The 15,243-nt window shown below is 45.4% G+C and overlaps 1 protein-coding gene across 8 annotated transcripts in view; it reads left to right on the top strand.

The window, feature by feature from the left end:
* LOC121285236 (rab effector MyRIP-like) overlaps positions 1–15,243 on the top strand; it is a 209,050-nt gene that overhangs the window by 43,527 nt on the left and 150,280 nt on the right. For 6 of the 8 annotated variants that reach the window (XM_041201597.1, XM_041201599.1, XM_041201600.1 and 3 more), the window contains one exon: positions 10,144–10,365. The exons of 1 other annotated variant lie outside the window; for it this stretch is intronic. In XM_041201597.1, the coding sequence (XP_041057531.1) occupies positions 10,144–10,365 (222 nt within the window). Of the gene's footprint in view, positions 1–10,143; positions 10,366–15,243 lie in introns of those variants that run through there. One more of the 8 variants, XM_041201603.1, reaches the window with a different exon arrangement.

Below are 15,243 nucleotides of genomic sequence, written 5' to 3'. Positions count from 1 at the left end.
CGGTTTAGCGAGACATAGCTTCCTCTTCTTCCACTATTTCCATGGAGACAATTCAGTACAGGGACAGCACCTCTTGTCCTATCTACTCCCGTCCCCAGATATTGTGCAGCCATTTCTCCTGAAAGGTCTAAAGAGAACCAGATAAGACACTGTTATCTTCTGTGTCCAATGTCTTTTGCCCCTATCCATTCGAAGTTACATGGCACAGAAGTGACATGCAGCTCTCTTGATCTGAGCCATTGTGAGGAGTGCATAAGTGCCCTGGGCACAGACCCTGACCATGTTCAGGAGTAGCAAGTGCCCTGAGGTTCCTCAGCTGGGGTGTCTGCAAGCCCTTAGACCTCTTCGGGGGGCTGGAGTTGAACTCACCTTACCAGAACTTATGAAGTCATTGAACCATTTTTAACACTGGATCCATGTTCTTCTTGTCTCACTTCTGCTGCTGATGATGGCAGCAATCTGGAGCCAGGCCTGTTTGGTCTCAACTGGTGGCATCCTCCTGCCACCCTCTGGAAAAAGGACCTCCATCCTCCTCTCCCTCTCAGTCTCCACCATGAGATCCAGGTCCACACCAGTGAACTGAGGGAGAGCCTTGCCTCAGGTGCCAGGCCTCCGGTTATCTTCACTCATCTCGATACCTCCCTTTGGAGCATAGAGCCATGTACAGCACAGAAGGTGGCCACTTCATCCATCAAGTCTACACTTGCTCTCGGTGGAGCACTCCAGTCTGTCTCATTCCCTATAGCCCTGCAAGTTTGTTAATGGAAGACTTCTGCACGATCCACATTCACTTCTTCAGGACAGCCAGCAGCCTGAGTAATAGCTTCCGTGGGGAGTCTAAATCAGTCCCACACTGGATCTGACCTGCCCCTGTGTCTGCCTCCATTGGCTCTAATTGGATGGGAAACCCATCTCCACATCAGTTTGCCCAGATGAAAATTGTGGTTTTAATCAGCTCCTGTTTCCCCTCTACGTGGCACAAATTCAGCCCATGATCTTACCACATGTCCATATAAAGTGAAATATATTTGTATTTTGTCTTTAACATTCTGAACCTTTATTTTTAAAAAGATTATGCATGGAATTTTCCGTGCCCGCTAGTGGTGGGCATGCTTGGCAGTGTGAGCGGACAATATGGCGGAAAGGCCAAAAATCAGTTTCACGCCGTCGTGGAACATGTTTTCAACCGTCCGCTCTGCCCGTCAAAGGCGGGCTACTTTCCCATCGCTGCACTTCAGGAAATTCATTGTAATACATTTGCATATCATTATAAGCCTAGCTTGCTGGAATTATCCCTCCATGCTGGCTCACCTGAGCACATCACGCTGACATGTTTCACAACTGAACAGAAGCGACATGCGTTTGGCAAGCTGCTCTTCGCTCGGGACTTCAAGGTTTGTTTGTCTACCTTGCACTCGCGGTCATCAGCGCTAGGCTTCACAGGCATCACCACATCAGTTTTAGGGAGGGCTCATGGGCAGGCCTCTACCTACCAGACCAGCTGTAAGGTGTGGGGTGGCTTTTCACCGGCTGCAGGGCCCGAGCTTGCTTGGGAAAGGGGGAGAATCGGCTTTATGCAAGAGAAGAGGCTGCAGGGCTAGGGCATTACTGGGGAAGGAGGTATCCCAGGATGTGTGTGTGGACACTTGTTGATCTATACAAGTGACTGCAAGAGGGTGAAGGCCGAGGAGGCAGCCTCCAGAGGAGATGAGGCCAGATGGAGATGTGAGGTTTGTGTGAGAGAGTGCATGGTGATGTCCCTTGAGCTGGCAGTGAATGAGATGCTAGTGAATGTGTGATGGGCTTGTGAGTGTGTGAGTTTAGAGTGATGAGATGGTTGTTAAGATCCTCTCGGAAACATTGACCATAATATGACGGAATTTAGCATTCCGTTTGAGAGTGAGAAATTTAGTTCGGAAACTTCTGTGCTAAACTTAAATAAGGGTAATTACAAAGAAATGAGGGCAGAGTTGGCTGGAGTGAACTGGGAAAGGAGTTTAGCAGAAAAGATGGTTGATGAACAGTGGCAGATGTTTCAGAAAATGGTCCATGACTCACAACAAATACTATCCCAGTGAGGAAGAAGGATTGTAGGAAGGGGATAAACCAACCATAGTTAACCAAGGAAGTTAAGGATAGTATCAAAGCGAAAGAAAAAACAATGTGGCAAAGATTAGTGGTAAGCCAGAGGATTGGGAAAGCTTTAAAAGCTAACCGAGGATGACCAAAAAAAAAGAGGGAGAAAATAAACTTAGAGGGTAAATTAGCAAGTAATATAAAACCAGACAGTAGGAGCTTCTTTAAATATATAAAAAGGAAGAGAGAAGCCAAAGTCAATATAGGCCATTTAGAGAATGAGGCTGGGGAAATAATAACAGAGAACCAGGAAGTGGCAGAGGAGTTGAATAAGTACTTTGCATCAGTCTTCGCGGTAGAAGACACTAAAAGCATATCAAAAATACTAAATAATCATGGGGAAAAACGGGGGGAGAAAATAAATATAATAACTTTTACTAGAGAAAATGTACTAGGGAAACTAATGGGACTAAAGGCCAATAAGTCACCTGGATCTGATGGGTTGCATCCTAGGATATTAAAGGAAATACCTGCAGAGATAGTGGATGCACTGGTAGTAATCTTCCAAGAGCCCTTAGATTCTGGAAAAGTCCCAGAAGTTTGGAAAACTGCCAATGTAACACCCTTATTCAAAAAGGGAGGGAGACAAAAAACAGGTAACTATAGGCCAGTTATCTTAACATCTGTCATTGGGAAAATGTTAGAGTCTATTATAAAGGATGTAATAGCAGAGCATTTAGAAATGCATAATCTAATCAAGCAGAGTCGGCATGGCTTCATGAAGGGGAAATCATGCCTGATAAATTTATTAGACTTTGAGGAGGTAACAAGCAGGATAGGTAAAGGGGAAACAGTAGATGTAATATATTTGGATTTCCAAAAGATATTCGATAAGGTACCACACATATAAGGCCACTTAATAAAATAAGAGCCCATGGTGTTGGGGGTAGTATATTAGCATGGAAAAAGGATTGGCTAACTAATCGACAACAGAGAGTTGGGGTAGGGGAACATTTTCAGGATGGCAACCTGTAAGGTGGAGTGCCACAGGGATCAGTGCTGGGGCCACAATTATTTACAATATATATTAATGACTTGTATATCACAGCAGGCTCCACTGGTGTCCAGCAGACGTCTTAGGGATGCATTACTGAATCAGGTGACTGCAGCCTTCTTGGCTTTCGGGGCCATGTCTTCTATGCCGCAGTCCTGGGCTGGAAGCACTGAGAGGTGCATGCAGGGCTGCACTTTACATATGGTGCCCAGCATGAGAAAGTGATGGCGTGGCAGGTGAATGAGAGCCCACCCGACATCAAAACAGCGTGTTTCCCAGGAATGCATGATTAATGAGGCAGGATTACACTGTGAAAAGCCGCCATTGCTGCTGGCGGATAAAATGTTATTTTTTATGTCCACTACTGCACTTGGTGCAAATCTGGGATGATTCCACCTTATAAGTCTCAATGATACATTATATAAGTGCAGTCAATGAAGATTAGGAAAGTCTGAAATGCAGTTGTCAGCCTGTACTTTATCTCAACCCCAGTACTACTGGAGCATTACAGGAGGCCTATCAGCAGGACCTACCAGCCTGATCATTGTCACAGCACAGAAAAAGGCCCTTCGCCCATCGAGTCTGTGCCACTCAAACAAGTACCTAACTATTCTAACCCCATAGCCTTGTATGCCATGGCATCACAAGTGCACATCCAATTATTTCTTAAATGTTATGAGGATTTCTGCCTCTACCATCCTTTCAGGCAGTGAGTTCCAGATTCCCACCATCCTCTGGATGTTAAAATTCTTTCTCACATCCCCTCTAAACCTCCTGCCCCTACCTTAAATTTATGCCCCCTGGTTATTGATACCTCCACCAAGGGGAAAAGTTCCTTCCTGTCTACCCTATCTATGCCCCTCATAATTTTATACACCTCAATCATGTCCCCCCTCAATCTCCTCTGCTCCAGGGAAAATAACCCCAGTCTATCCAATCTCTCCTCATAACTAAAACTCTCCAGCTTAGGCAACATCCTGGTAAATCTCCTCTGCACTCTCTCTAGTGCAACACATCCTTCCTATAATGCGGATTCCAGAACTGCACACAATACTCTAGCTGTGGCCTAACTAGCGTTTTATATAGCTCCAGCATAACCTCCTTGCTCTTATATTCTAGGCCTCGGCTAATAAAGGCAAGTATCCCATATGCCTTCATAACCACCTTATCTACCTGTATCGCTACCTTAAGGGAGCGGTGGACATGCACACCAAGTTTCCACAGATCCTCGGTACTTTCCAGGGTCCTACCATTCATCGTGTATTCCCAAGTCTTGTTTGTCCTGCCCAAGTGCATCACCTCACACTTATCTGGATTATATTCCATTTGCTACTCATCAGCCCATCTGACCAGCCTGTCTATATCCTCCTGTAATCTAAGGCTATCCTCCTCACTATTTACCACCCCACCAAGTTTTGTGTCATCCGCGGACTTACTGATCAACCCTCCTACATTCAAGTCTAAATCATTTATATATACCACAATCAGCAAGGGACCCAACACCGATCCCTGTGGAACCCCACTGGAGACAGGCATCCAGTCACAAAAACACTCCCCGACCATCACCCTCTGCTTCCTGCCACTCAGCCAGTTCTGGATCCAGTTTGCCAAATTGCCTTGGATCCCATGGGCTCTTACCTTCGTTATCAGTCTCCCATGCGGGACCTTATCAAAAGCCTTGCTGAAGTCTAAGCAGATTATGTCAAATGCATTGGCCTCATCTGCACACCTTCTTCGAAAAATTCAATCAAATTGGCCAGACATGACCTTCCCCTAACAAAACCATTCTGACTGTCCTTGATTAATCCTTTCCTCTCCAAGTGTAGATCAATTCTGTCCCTCAGAATTGCTTCCAATAGTTTTCCCACCACTGAGGTTAGATTGACTGGCCTGTAGTTCCCTGGTTTATCCCTTCCTCTCTTCTTGAATAACGGTACCACATTGGCTGTCCTCCAGTCCTCTGGCACCTCTTCTGTGACCAAAGAAGTATTGAAAATTATTGCCAGCGCCCCTGCTATCTCCTCCCTTGCCTCACTCAACAGCCTGGGATACATTTCATCCGGACCTGGAGACTTATCTACTTTTAAGCCTGCCAGACCACTTAGAACCTCCTCCCTTTACTATTGCCAATTTCTTTAATTATATCACAGTCCTTCTGCCTGATTTGTCTACCCACGTCGGCCCTTTCACTTGTGAACACCAACACAAAGTATTCATTTAGAACCCTACCTACGTCTTCCGGCTCCACACACAAATTACCACTATGGTCCATAATGGGCCCTACTCTTTCCCTAGTTATTCTCTTACCCTTAATGTACTTGTAAAATAACTTTGGATTCTCTGTTATTTTACCTGCCAATGTTTTTCCATGCCCCCTTTTTGCTCTCCTAATTTCCTTTCTAAGTTCTCCCTTACACATTCTATATCCCTCTAGGGCTTCTGCTGTTTTGTGCCCTTTGTATCTGCCATAAGCCTCTCTTTTTCTCTTTATCCAATCCTGTATATCTCTCGACATCCACGGTTCCCTGGATTTGTTGGTCCCACCCTATGTCTTTACTGGAATATGCTGGCCCTATACTTTCCCTATTTCCTTCTTGAATGAGCCCCACTGCTCTGACTCAGATTTACATAAAAGTAGCTGATCCCAGTCCACTCTGGCCAAATCATATCTGATCTTATTAAAATCAGCCCATCCCCAATTTAGCACTCTGATTTCTGGCCCATCCTTGTCCTTTTCCATAACAACCTTGAATCTAACATGGGTATGATGACTATCTGCAAAATGCTCCCCCACTGATACCTCTACCAGTTGCCCGACTTCATTTCCTAAAATTAAGTCCAGGACATTGTAAGATCTTCTACGTACTCTCTTAAAAAGCTCTCTTGGATGCATTTTAAGAATGTCCCTCCCTCTAAACCTATCACACTATGACTTACACAGTTAATGTTGGGGAAGTTGAAATCCCCCACTATTACTATCCTATTATTTTTACACTTCCCTGAAATTTGCTTACATATCTGGTCTTCTATTTCTCTCTGACTGTTTGGGGGCCTATAGTACACTCCCAGAAATGTGATTGCTCCTTTTTTGTTTTTAAGTTCTACTCATATGGCTTCATTTGAGGAGCCTTCTATGATGTCATCTCTCCTTACTGCTATAATTGATTCCTTGATCAATATTGCAATACCCCCTCCTCTTTTCCCTCCTTTCCTGTCTCGCCTGAAGACCCTATATCCTGGAATATTGAGCTGCCAATCCTGACCCTCTCTCAAACATGTCTCTGTGACAGCAATGACATCATACTTCCATGTGTTAATTTGTGCCCTCAACTCATCTGTCTCATTCGTCAGACTCCTTTCATTAAAATAAATACCAAATAACCTTTCTAAACTCCCTTGTGCCTTAACTGGCCTATAATTTCTATGCCTTCCAGACTCACTTGCTCTCTCTTCTAATTTTGGCTGTGCATCTCCCCCTGCCGAACCTCCTTTCAGGATCCCATCCCTCTGCCAAGTTAGTTTAAACCCTCCCCAACAGCACTAGCAAACCTCCACACAAGGATGTTGGTCCCATTCCGGTTCAGGTGCAACTTGTACAGTTCCCACTGCCCCCAGAAACAGTCCCAATTTCCCAGAAATCTAAAGCCCTCCTTCCTGCACCATCTGTCCAGCCACACATTCATCTGGACTAACTTCCTATTTCTATACTCCCTGGCGCATGGCACCAGAAGTAATCCAGAGATTACAACCTTTGAGGTCCTGTTTTTTAATCTGCTTCCTAGCTCCCTAAATTCTGCTTGCAGGACCTCATCCCTCTTCCTACCTATGCTGTTGGTACCAATATGTACCACGATCTCTGTCTGTTTGCCCTGCCCCTTTAGAATGCCCTGCAGCCGTTCAGTGACATTCTTGATCCTGGCACCAGGGAGGCAACATACCATCTCAGAGCCACGTCTACAGCCGCAGAAACACTTATCTGTTCCCTTTAATATCAAGTCTCCTACCACTATTGCTCTTCCCCTCTTTTTCACCCCACCTGTGCAGCTGAGCCACTCATAGTGCCATGAGCGGTGCTGCACTCCCCAAAGGAACCGTCATTCTCACCGTTTTCCAACACACAAAAATGGTTCTCAAGTGAGATGCACCCTTGGGATTTCCTGACTACCTGTCTGACACCTTTCTTCTGACTGATGGTCACCCATTCCCTCTCTGTCTGCACTTCCGTAAGCTGTGGAGTGACCACATCTAAAAACATGCTATCCACGAAACTCTCAGCCTCACAGATGCACCTCAGTGCCTCCAGCTGCCACTCAAGCTCCATAACCCAGAGCTCAAGTAGCTGCAGCTGGTGGCACTTCCTGTACACATGGTCGGTCAGAGCGCAAGGAGCGTCTAGGACTTCCCACATGTTGCAGATGGTACATAACATGGGACTGAGCTGCCCTGCCATGCCTCTAGTTAAAAACAAAACCCTTACTTTATGTTAAATACTGTAAAATAATGTTAAATTATTTATGTACTTCAAATAAAAACTAGAGTTCTTACCTTTCCTTAGCTTAATCTCTTTTACACTGGAGAAAGAACTGGAGAAAAACACTTAACCACTACTCACCAACAGCTCTCACCTTTGTGCTGACATCACTTTGTGAAGCTTCCCCGCACTTGCGCTGGCCTGATCTCTCTGCCGCTCTCTCGTTCTGTCTTGTCATGTCACTCTTGTTATTTTCAACAAGAACTGACTGCAGGACACTCTTCCCAGACTGCTTCACCACAATGCTGACTGCAGGACTCTGTTCCCAGACTACTTCACCACAATGCTGACTGCAGGACACTCTTCCCGGACTGCTTCACCACAATGCTCACTGCAGGACACTCTTCCCAGACTGCTTCACCACGATGCTGACTGCAGGACTCTCTTCCCAGACTACTTCACCACAATGCTGACTGCAGGACACTCTTCCTGGACTGCTTCACCACAATGCTGACTGCAGGACACTCTTCCCAGGCTGCTTCACCACAATGCTGACTGCAGGACACTCTTCCCAGAGTTTAATGAACTATGCTGTGTAGTGCACTTGTGTAAACATCAGGTAAAGACATGTTCAGGAAGGAAATCATTCACAGATTGATTTTTGCAAATTAGCATATTAATGTGAAATATTTCTTGTCATGCCATAGCTGACATTTTCGGAAAGTGGTTTGTTAAATATTAGAATTAAGGTTGATCAAGTCGTTGTCAAATAGCCTCCGGTATCAGGTCACAGGTGAGGGATGGAGACTGCACAGAAAGTGGTGACTTTCCCTTTGTGGCTATAACTAATGCTTCACTGTGCAATTTCCAACAAACATGTGAAAGTCACAAGTATATGGAGTTTCCAGTAGAATGTAAAATCTCTTGTAAATGTAATTTTAGAATTCATGTCACGTAATCATACAATAGATATTCGCGCCCACGAGCGGGTTCTCATTCAAGCAATAAAGATAAGACCTGGTTATCAGATTTTAACTCATGATGCAAGGAAGTCAAGTGTGTTCTCTTTCAGCAAGATGAGTCTTTGAAGTGAGCTAATTAAGGCTTTTTTAAGATTATGAAAGGAAGTGGCAAAGCATATCCAAGTAAACTCTGCACTACGGTGAAGAGTGCAAAAAGCAGTGAAAACAAGTATAAATTAAAAGATTTATAAGCAGGGGAGTCAATGAAACATTTTTCACCCAAGGATAATGGCCTTGTGCATAAGTTACCATAAGATGTATTGAAGCAAACAGTATAAATACGAGGAAGAAGCAATTAGGTGTGTTTCCGCAGAGTAAAGTCATTGAGGGATATGTTGGGAGGTGACCATGCTATTAAAAACATGTATATTCTTATCATAGATAACTAGGAGTTCCTAGTTAAGATCAGATATATTTCCTTACGATTAAAAATTGATCTAAAGAATTCTGAACTTTTATTGATCTACATGTTAATGAAGCTATACATTTTGTTGATAGTACATATGTCTGATAACATAGTTATCCATATTATCCAGTGTTACAAGCTTTAGGATTAGGATGTTTTGTTATTGGGTAGAGGGCTACATGGGCTACCCTGTCTTATGCAGGGATGTAGCTGGGGTGGGTTGCTATTTTTGGAAGTACATTTCTGTTTTCCACTTGAGTAAGTGTAACCCTATTCATAAAGATATGCGGCAATGTTTATAGGTAGTGGATATGGGGAAGTCTGATACTTTATGCTGAACTTTACGTGGTTGGGGGTTAGGTTCCTGGATTCCTGGTGCAAAAGCCAATGGTAAACCCATCTACGCTTGGCTGGCTCACCCCACAGTCATTCAACGTCCTTCAGGCCTTTCAGTGGGACTTGAAGTGGGACTTCCACACCCAGCAGAAACGAAGACCCATCTCTGAGAGTTGTTAACCAATCAAATGGCCGGAAGCTGTCTTACCCCAGCAGCACCACCTGAACAGGAGGTTCTCCCCCACCCCGATCCGGCCATAAGGCCACCAGGTGTGGTCCTCTCTTGTCATTGAAAATATCCCAGCATTGACGGGAGGAGGCCCTTAAGTCCCCATTAATTGCCCACTTAAGGGCATCTGACAGCTGCCTTGCAATGGGTAAAATACTCATGGGGGCTGATGGGGTCGAGCAGAGGATGGGCATGCAATGGTGTATGCATTGCACTTTCATACATAAGGGTAGATTTTAGTAATTTTCACTAAGCTTTACACACTGGGTACTCAGGCATTCAGCTCAGGAGGTCAGTGATTTTCCATCTGAAGTCCCGATCAATCCAATTAATGCACATATTTGTAAATTTTATCCTCTAGTTTTTATATTCCTTAAATTTAGGGAAGAAATTTATAATCAACTACCAACTATAATATTTTCATTGTGAATTGTACATAGGAGCAACTTATTTTTCAGATTTTACAGTGGATATCTTTTTTGCTTAGATTCACTCATCTTTTTTCCCATATTTCCTCCTGTCCCTTCTAATCTGCTTCCTGCTGTCTAGGGAATTAAGGTCTCAGATTGAGGAAGAAACCACTAAGAGGACGTTTCTTACAAAGCAAGCCAAGTTTAATGAAGGTCATTGCATTCACTGCTTGGAACCCTTTCAGTTCCTGGTGAACAGCAAACGTCGATGTCTGGATTGCTGTCTATACACCTGCAAAAGCTGTAGCAAATTCAACAAAAAGGAGGACGGCTGGGTGTGTGATTCCTGCCGGATTTCCAGGTGAGGCAATGCATGGAACCAATCTCCCATATGCATTGTTTATTCCCCATCCCGTCGAGTCCCTCTTCCTTATGCATGCACCTCCCAATTTCCTTCCACTCCCATGGAATCCCTCTTGCTGATATTCGCACTTCCATTATTTATTTCCCCTGCCATTTTCTCTTCTGAAGCTGCTGACTCATACTAGAGTTTTCGCAGTTGCGAGCAACCCCCATTATTATGATACATTAACAGACTCAGACTTCGCGTTCCAACAAGCAAGGTAGAGCAATTCAAAGTTAAACTTGATCATGTCCTCATCCAGTATTATACGAATATACTTGGCACGATGATCAGGAGTGGAACACACACGGTGATTTTCCTTTCATTAGCTCAGGAACAATGAGGACAACCATAGTCTCCAAGCTTCCAATTATACTGTGGATACAAGAGTAGGTCAGAGGCTAGGAATCCTGAGAGAGTAACTCACCTCCTGACTCCCCAAAGCCTGTCCACCATCTACAAGGCATAAGTCAGGAGTGTGATGGAATACTCCCCACATATCTGGATGAGTGTAGCTCCCACAACACTCAAGAAGCTTGACACCATCCAGGACAAATCAGCCCACTTGATTGGCACCACACCCATGAACATTCAAGTCTTCCACCACCAAAGCACAGTAGCAGCAGTGTGTACCACCTACAAGATGCATTGCAGGAACTCACCAAGGCTCCTTCAACAGCACCTTCCAAACCCATGACCACTACCATCTAGAAGGACAAGGTCTTCAGATAGATGGGAACACCACCATCTGGAAGTTCCCCTCCAAGTCACTCACCATCCTGGCTTGACGTTCCTTCACTGTCACTGGGTCAAAATCCTGGAACTCCCTTCCTAACAGCACTGTGGGTGTGCCTACACTCCATGGACTGCAGCAGTTCAAGTAGGCAGCTCATCACCACCTTCTCAAGGGCAACTAGGGATGGGAAATAAATGCTGGCCTAGCCAGCGAAGCTCACATCCTGTGAATGAATTTAAAAAAGAAATTCAATTGCGTAGTGCCACTTCTATTGGTTTTACACAGACATACTACCATCGTAGAAGCATAGGAATGACCACTCCCCTCTGTGTGCTCAAAAGAGGTTGAAAGGCTGATATCATGACATCATAGATGTCAACAGGTTGATGCAATTCACTAATGCTAAACTTGGTCAACAAATGTGCTCAGAACAGTTTCCTTATTCACTCCTGAAATAAGTGTTACAAAGCAAAATGGACCCTCTTCTAGGGCTATTTAATGGGCCAGTCAACAAGTTGCAGCTGAGGTGCTTTTGATTTACTTATGCTCAGGCAAAGTTGGTGAAAGCATTGTGGTAAGTTGCTAAGGGTTACTGAGGGAATTATATCACTTTGTGTGAATTTGGGAGCAGTAGTTGAGCTTACACTTGCTTTGCAGAATGAGCAGGACAGGCAGTGAAGGAAGAAGAGAGGGGATCCTATCCAAGGAGGGAGGATAAGGAGGGCTCTCTTTAGAAGGTCCTACCCCAAGACAGTCTTCTGGAAACACCCCTCCTACATTGAGGTGAACAGGGAAGAGTGCCTCAGGAAGCTTTGCTTCACTAAGGAGTTAGTGACGAGGTTGTGTTACCTCCTTTATGGTGTCTCATACCCATATGAGGTCAGGCCTCCTCAGTGGCTGTGACGATCACCGGATTCCTTTCGTTCTTAGCAACCGGTTCTTTCCAAGTGGCAGCTAGCAACATCTGCAACGTGTCACAATTCGCCACCTGTAGAAATATCTGGAAGGTGACCAAAGCTTTCTACAGGCGGAGAGGGGACTTCGTCCTCTACTCCCTAAGGAGGAAAGACCAGGATGAAAAGACATCTCTTTAGCTCTAAAGAAGAGTCATATGGACGTGAAATGTTAACTCTGTTTCTCTCTCCACAGATGCTGTCAGACCTGCTGAGTTTTTCCATCATTTTCTGTTTTTATTTCAGATTTCCAGCGTCTGCAGTCTTTTGCTTTTATATTAGGATGAAGAGACACATGGATTTGTCAGGATAGCGGCCTTCTCAAGGGTGAAGGCTGCCACATTGTGGCACTGGGCTCCCCCAGGTCAGTGGGGAGTGATGCCATAATCGCTCAATAAAATGTGTTTTGTTGTAGGACCACACCAAGAAATTCAACTGAGTGATTGCCCACTAAGCTGGCAGCACCCACAATGCTTTCCTCCTTCAACAGTCTGCATACAGCATAAGATGGCTGCTTGGTGACAAGGGCTACCCCCTCCACATGTGGCTCATGACCCCATTCTGTTACGCCAGCACACAAAGTCAGCAGACCTTCAACAAGAGCCTTGGAGCTATACTTTTGGAGCAAGCCATTGATCTGCAAGCAGAATTTCACTGCTTAGACCGCTCGGGGGATCTATGCAGTCCATGCCCATGAGGGTCTTCCATGTTTGTATTAGTGTGCTGCATCCTCCACAACCTCACAATTATGCGAGCCCAACCACTAGCTCCTGGGATCTGGATGCCACCTCGAGGAGGAGGAAAGCAGGAGAACATATTTAGCAGCTGCAACTTGATGGACTGAGAGAGACTGCATAGTGAGGCTTTACTTCGGTTAAAAGGAAGTTCCTCAACACTAACCCCTTACAGTGCATCCACTTCAGATATCCTATCACAAAGTTTTCTTCGTCTACGTCATTCAATAAAGGCCAACAACCAAAACATTCACACAAAAACATTATCCAGCAATACATCAATAATGCAAGAAAAAACCCAGAACTAACTAATATGCTTGGCTTGTGGGCACCCTTACCTGTCCTAGTGCTCTTACACAGCACTTCCCCAGTGACCTCAGCATGGCTTGTGGAAGATTGTTGACTTTCAGTAGGGGAGGCTACAGGTGATCTTGGAGTTTTGGGCATTGAGGGTCCAGCTTTGTACCTTGGCATCGGTGGCAGCAGCCTGGGTTGGCTGGTGGAGAGGCAACAGCAAGGGCTTGATGGAGTGGCAGTGGTGGAGCTTCAATGCTGTCACCCTCAGAGACTGTTTACGTGCCACAGTGCAATTGCTTTTCTCACGGGGCAGCCTTCAGCAATCCTGGTAAGTGGCTGGAGTACAGATTGCTGGACTGCTGAGAAAGCTTGCATGCCATGTCTAGCACTGAGATTTGCACCCACAATGGCAGCAGTCATAGATTGTTTGGCAGCTGCCTGACCCTGCATGCCAACAGCCATTGATCTTATGACCTCTGTCTGCATCCAGTGCAGCACCGAGGCATCAGGAAGTCTCTAGCTGAGTTGCAGTTGAAGCTGAGACAGCGGCTGGCAGACATTCCATCATGAGTGTGTTTACAGGTGCTGCCATGAAGATGCCCATCACTTCCACAGAGGAAAGGATGGGCTCCAATCTCTGCACAATATCCTGCATCACCGTGGAGCCAGACTTCTTGAAACTCCTAGCCAGCAACTGTTGGCTATCTGGCAAGCCAGCCAATGCACCAAGCATCTCGGTGTGCATGGTCATCGCGTTTTTCCTATGGTTCACTCCAACAATGTCCTCATTTGAGTCCCATACAGCAGGGCTGGTGTGCAACTGGACCCTCTGATGAGTTCCTGCATGAGCTAACCTACCCCATATCTTGACTGCAGCCCACTCAAGCCTAGTGACACACAATATGCAGGTCCCATCTGTAAACTAGCCTCTAACATTCACACAGTTCCATTATCTGAGCTGGTGGCTGTGAGTGTCAGATCGAGGGATGGCATGTATTCTTCAAAGCTCTGTCCCTCCTCTCACCCTTCCACTTGCTCTGTAGGGGCTGAATAGCCACCTGTTCTTGGCTGTCTGAAAGCATAAGTGAAGAGGAGGGAAAAGGGAAGAGGAGGGACGATGGAGAGGAAATCAGGAGGCCAACAGTCACTCCATTTGCAGTTTGCATGTCATGACACACTTCAGGATGAGGGTGAGGAATAAGCAGGCAGGCGTATACAGCAGCAACTTAACCTCATCCAGGATGGCCTCTGTTGCACTAGACACCATTGGATCTGTAGCACTGCTGCCCATGATCCAAAGAGTCATCTCCTTTAGGGTACTAAGGGAGTGTATTCTTCCCGGTCCTCCTCTGATGCTCCTGCTTGTCGTGGGTGACCTTCTGCTGTAAGAGAGAGACTACTGTGTGAGAATGTGTTTGAATGATGACTGTCATAGCTGAATATTTGGAAATAGGTCAAGACAGTGAAAGGTGTTTGTGCAGTTAATATGTTTCAAGGATGTATGTGGATGAGGTGCAGTATGATGATTTTAGAATAAGACCTATGTCAGGCTGTGGTGATGGGGGTGTTGTGCATTAGTGTGAGAGGTGTGCATTGAGGGACTTGTGAAATGTCATCTGCAGATGCGTGCACCCCCCTTGACTACCCAAGTGAGGTCATTAAACCTTTTTGGCACTGCACTATGTCCTGGGCGTTCCTTCGTCTTGTGCTTCCTCTCCCTTCTCAGGCTATAGAAGACTTCTTTCACCCCCATGGCCTCATTCCTGGCTTCAACCTCTGTGAAGAGTGAGTTAAGGGTGGCATCATTAAACCTGGGAGTCCTCTTCTTCCCTTGTTGATATGGCTTCACTATCTGTAATTATCCAGAAGCCTGCAATGCGTTGCTGCAATTCCCTTTTTCTGGGGGCTGTAGCTTTAAGTAGAGTTGCTTGGAACATGAGCTTTCCACAGAACATTACCTTGCACCCTAGAGTATACGGAGGATGCCTAGACCAAAATGGACACCATGGCTATGTGAAGATTGCACCTTTCCATGCCACAATGATGAAAATAAGTTGGGTTGATCTATTTTCTGTCTTACCCACCCTGTTTCCAACTGGCATGGGAAGCCACAATC

This window comes from Carcharodon carcharias, chromosome 12 (genome assembly GCF_017639515.1).
Source record: "Carcharodon carcharias isolate sCarCar2 chromosome 12, sCarCar2.pri, whole genome shotgun sequence".
In the NCBI taxonomy this organism is placed as follows: Eukaryota; Metazoa; Chordata; class Chondrichthyes; order Lamniformes; family Lamnidae; genus Carcharodon; species Carcharodon carcharias.
The sequence above is the reverse complement of the archived record's forward strand: the minus strand, read 5'-3'. Positions and strand labels throughout refer to the sequence as shown.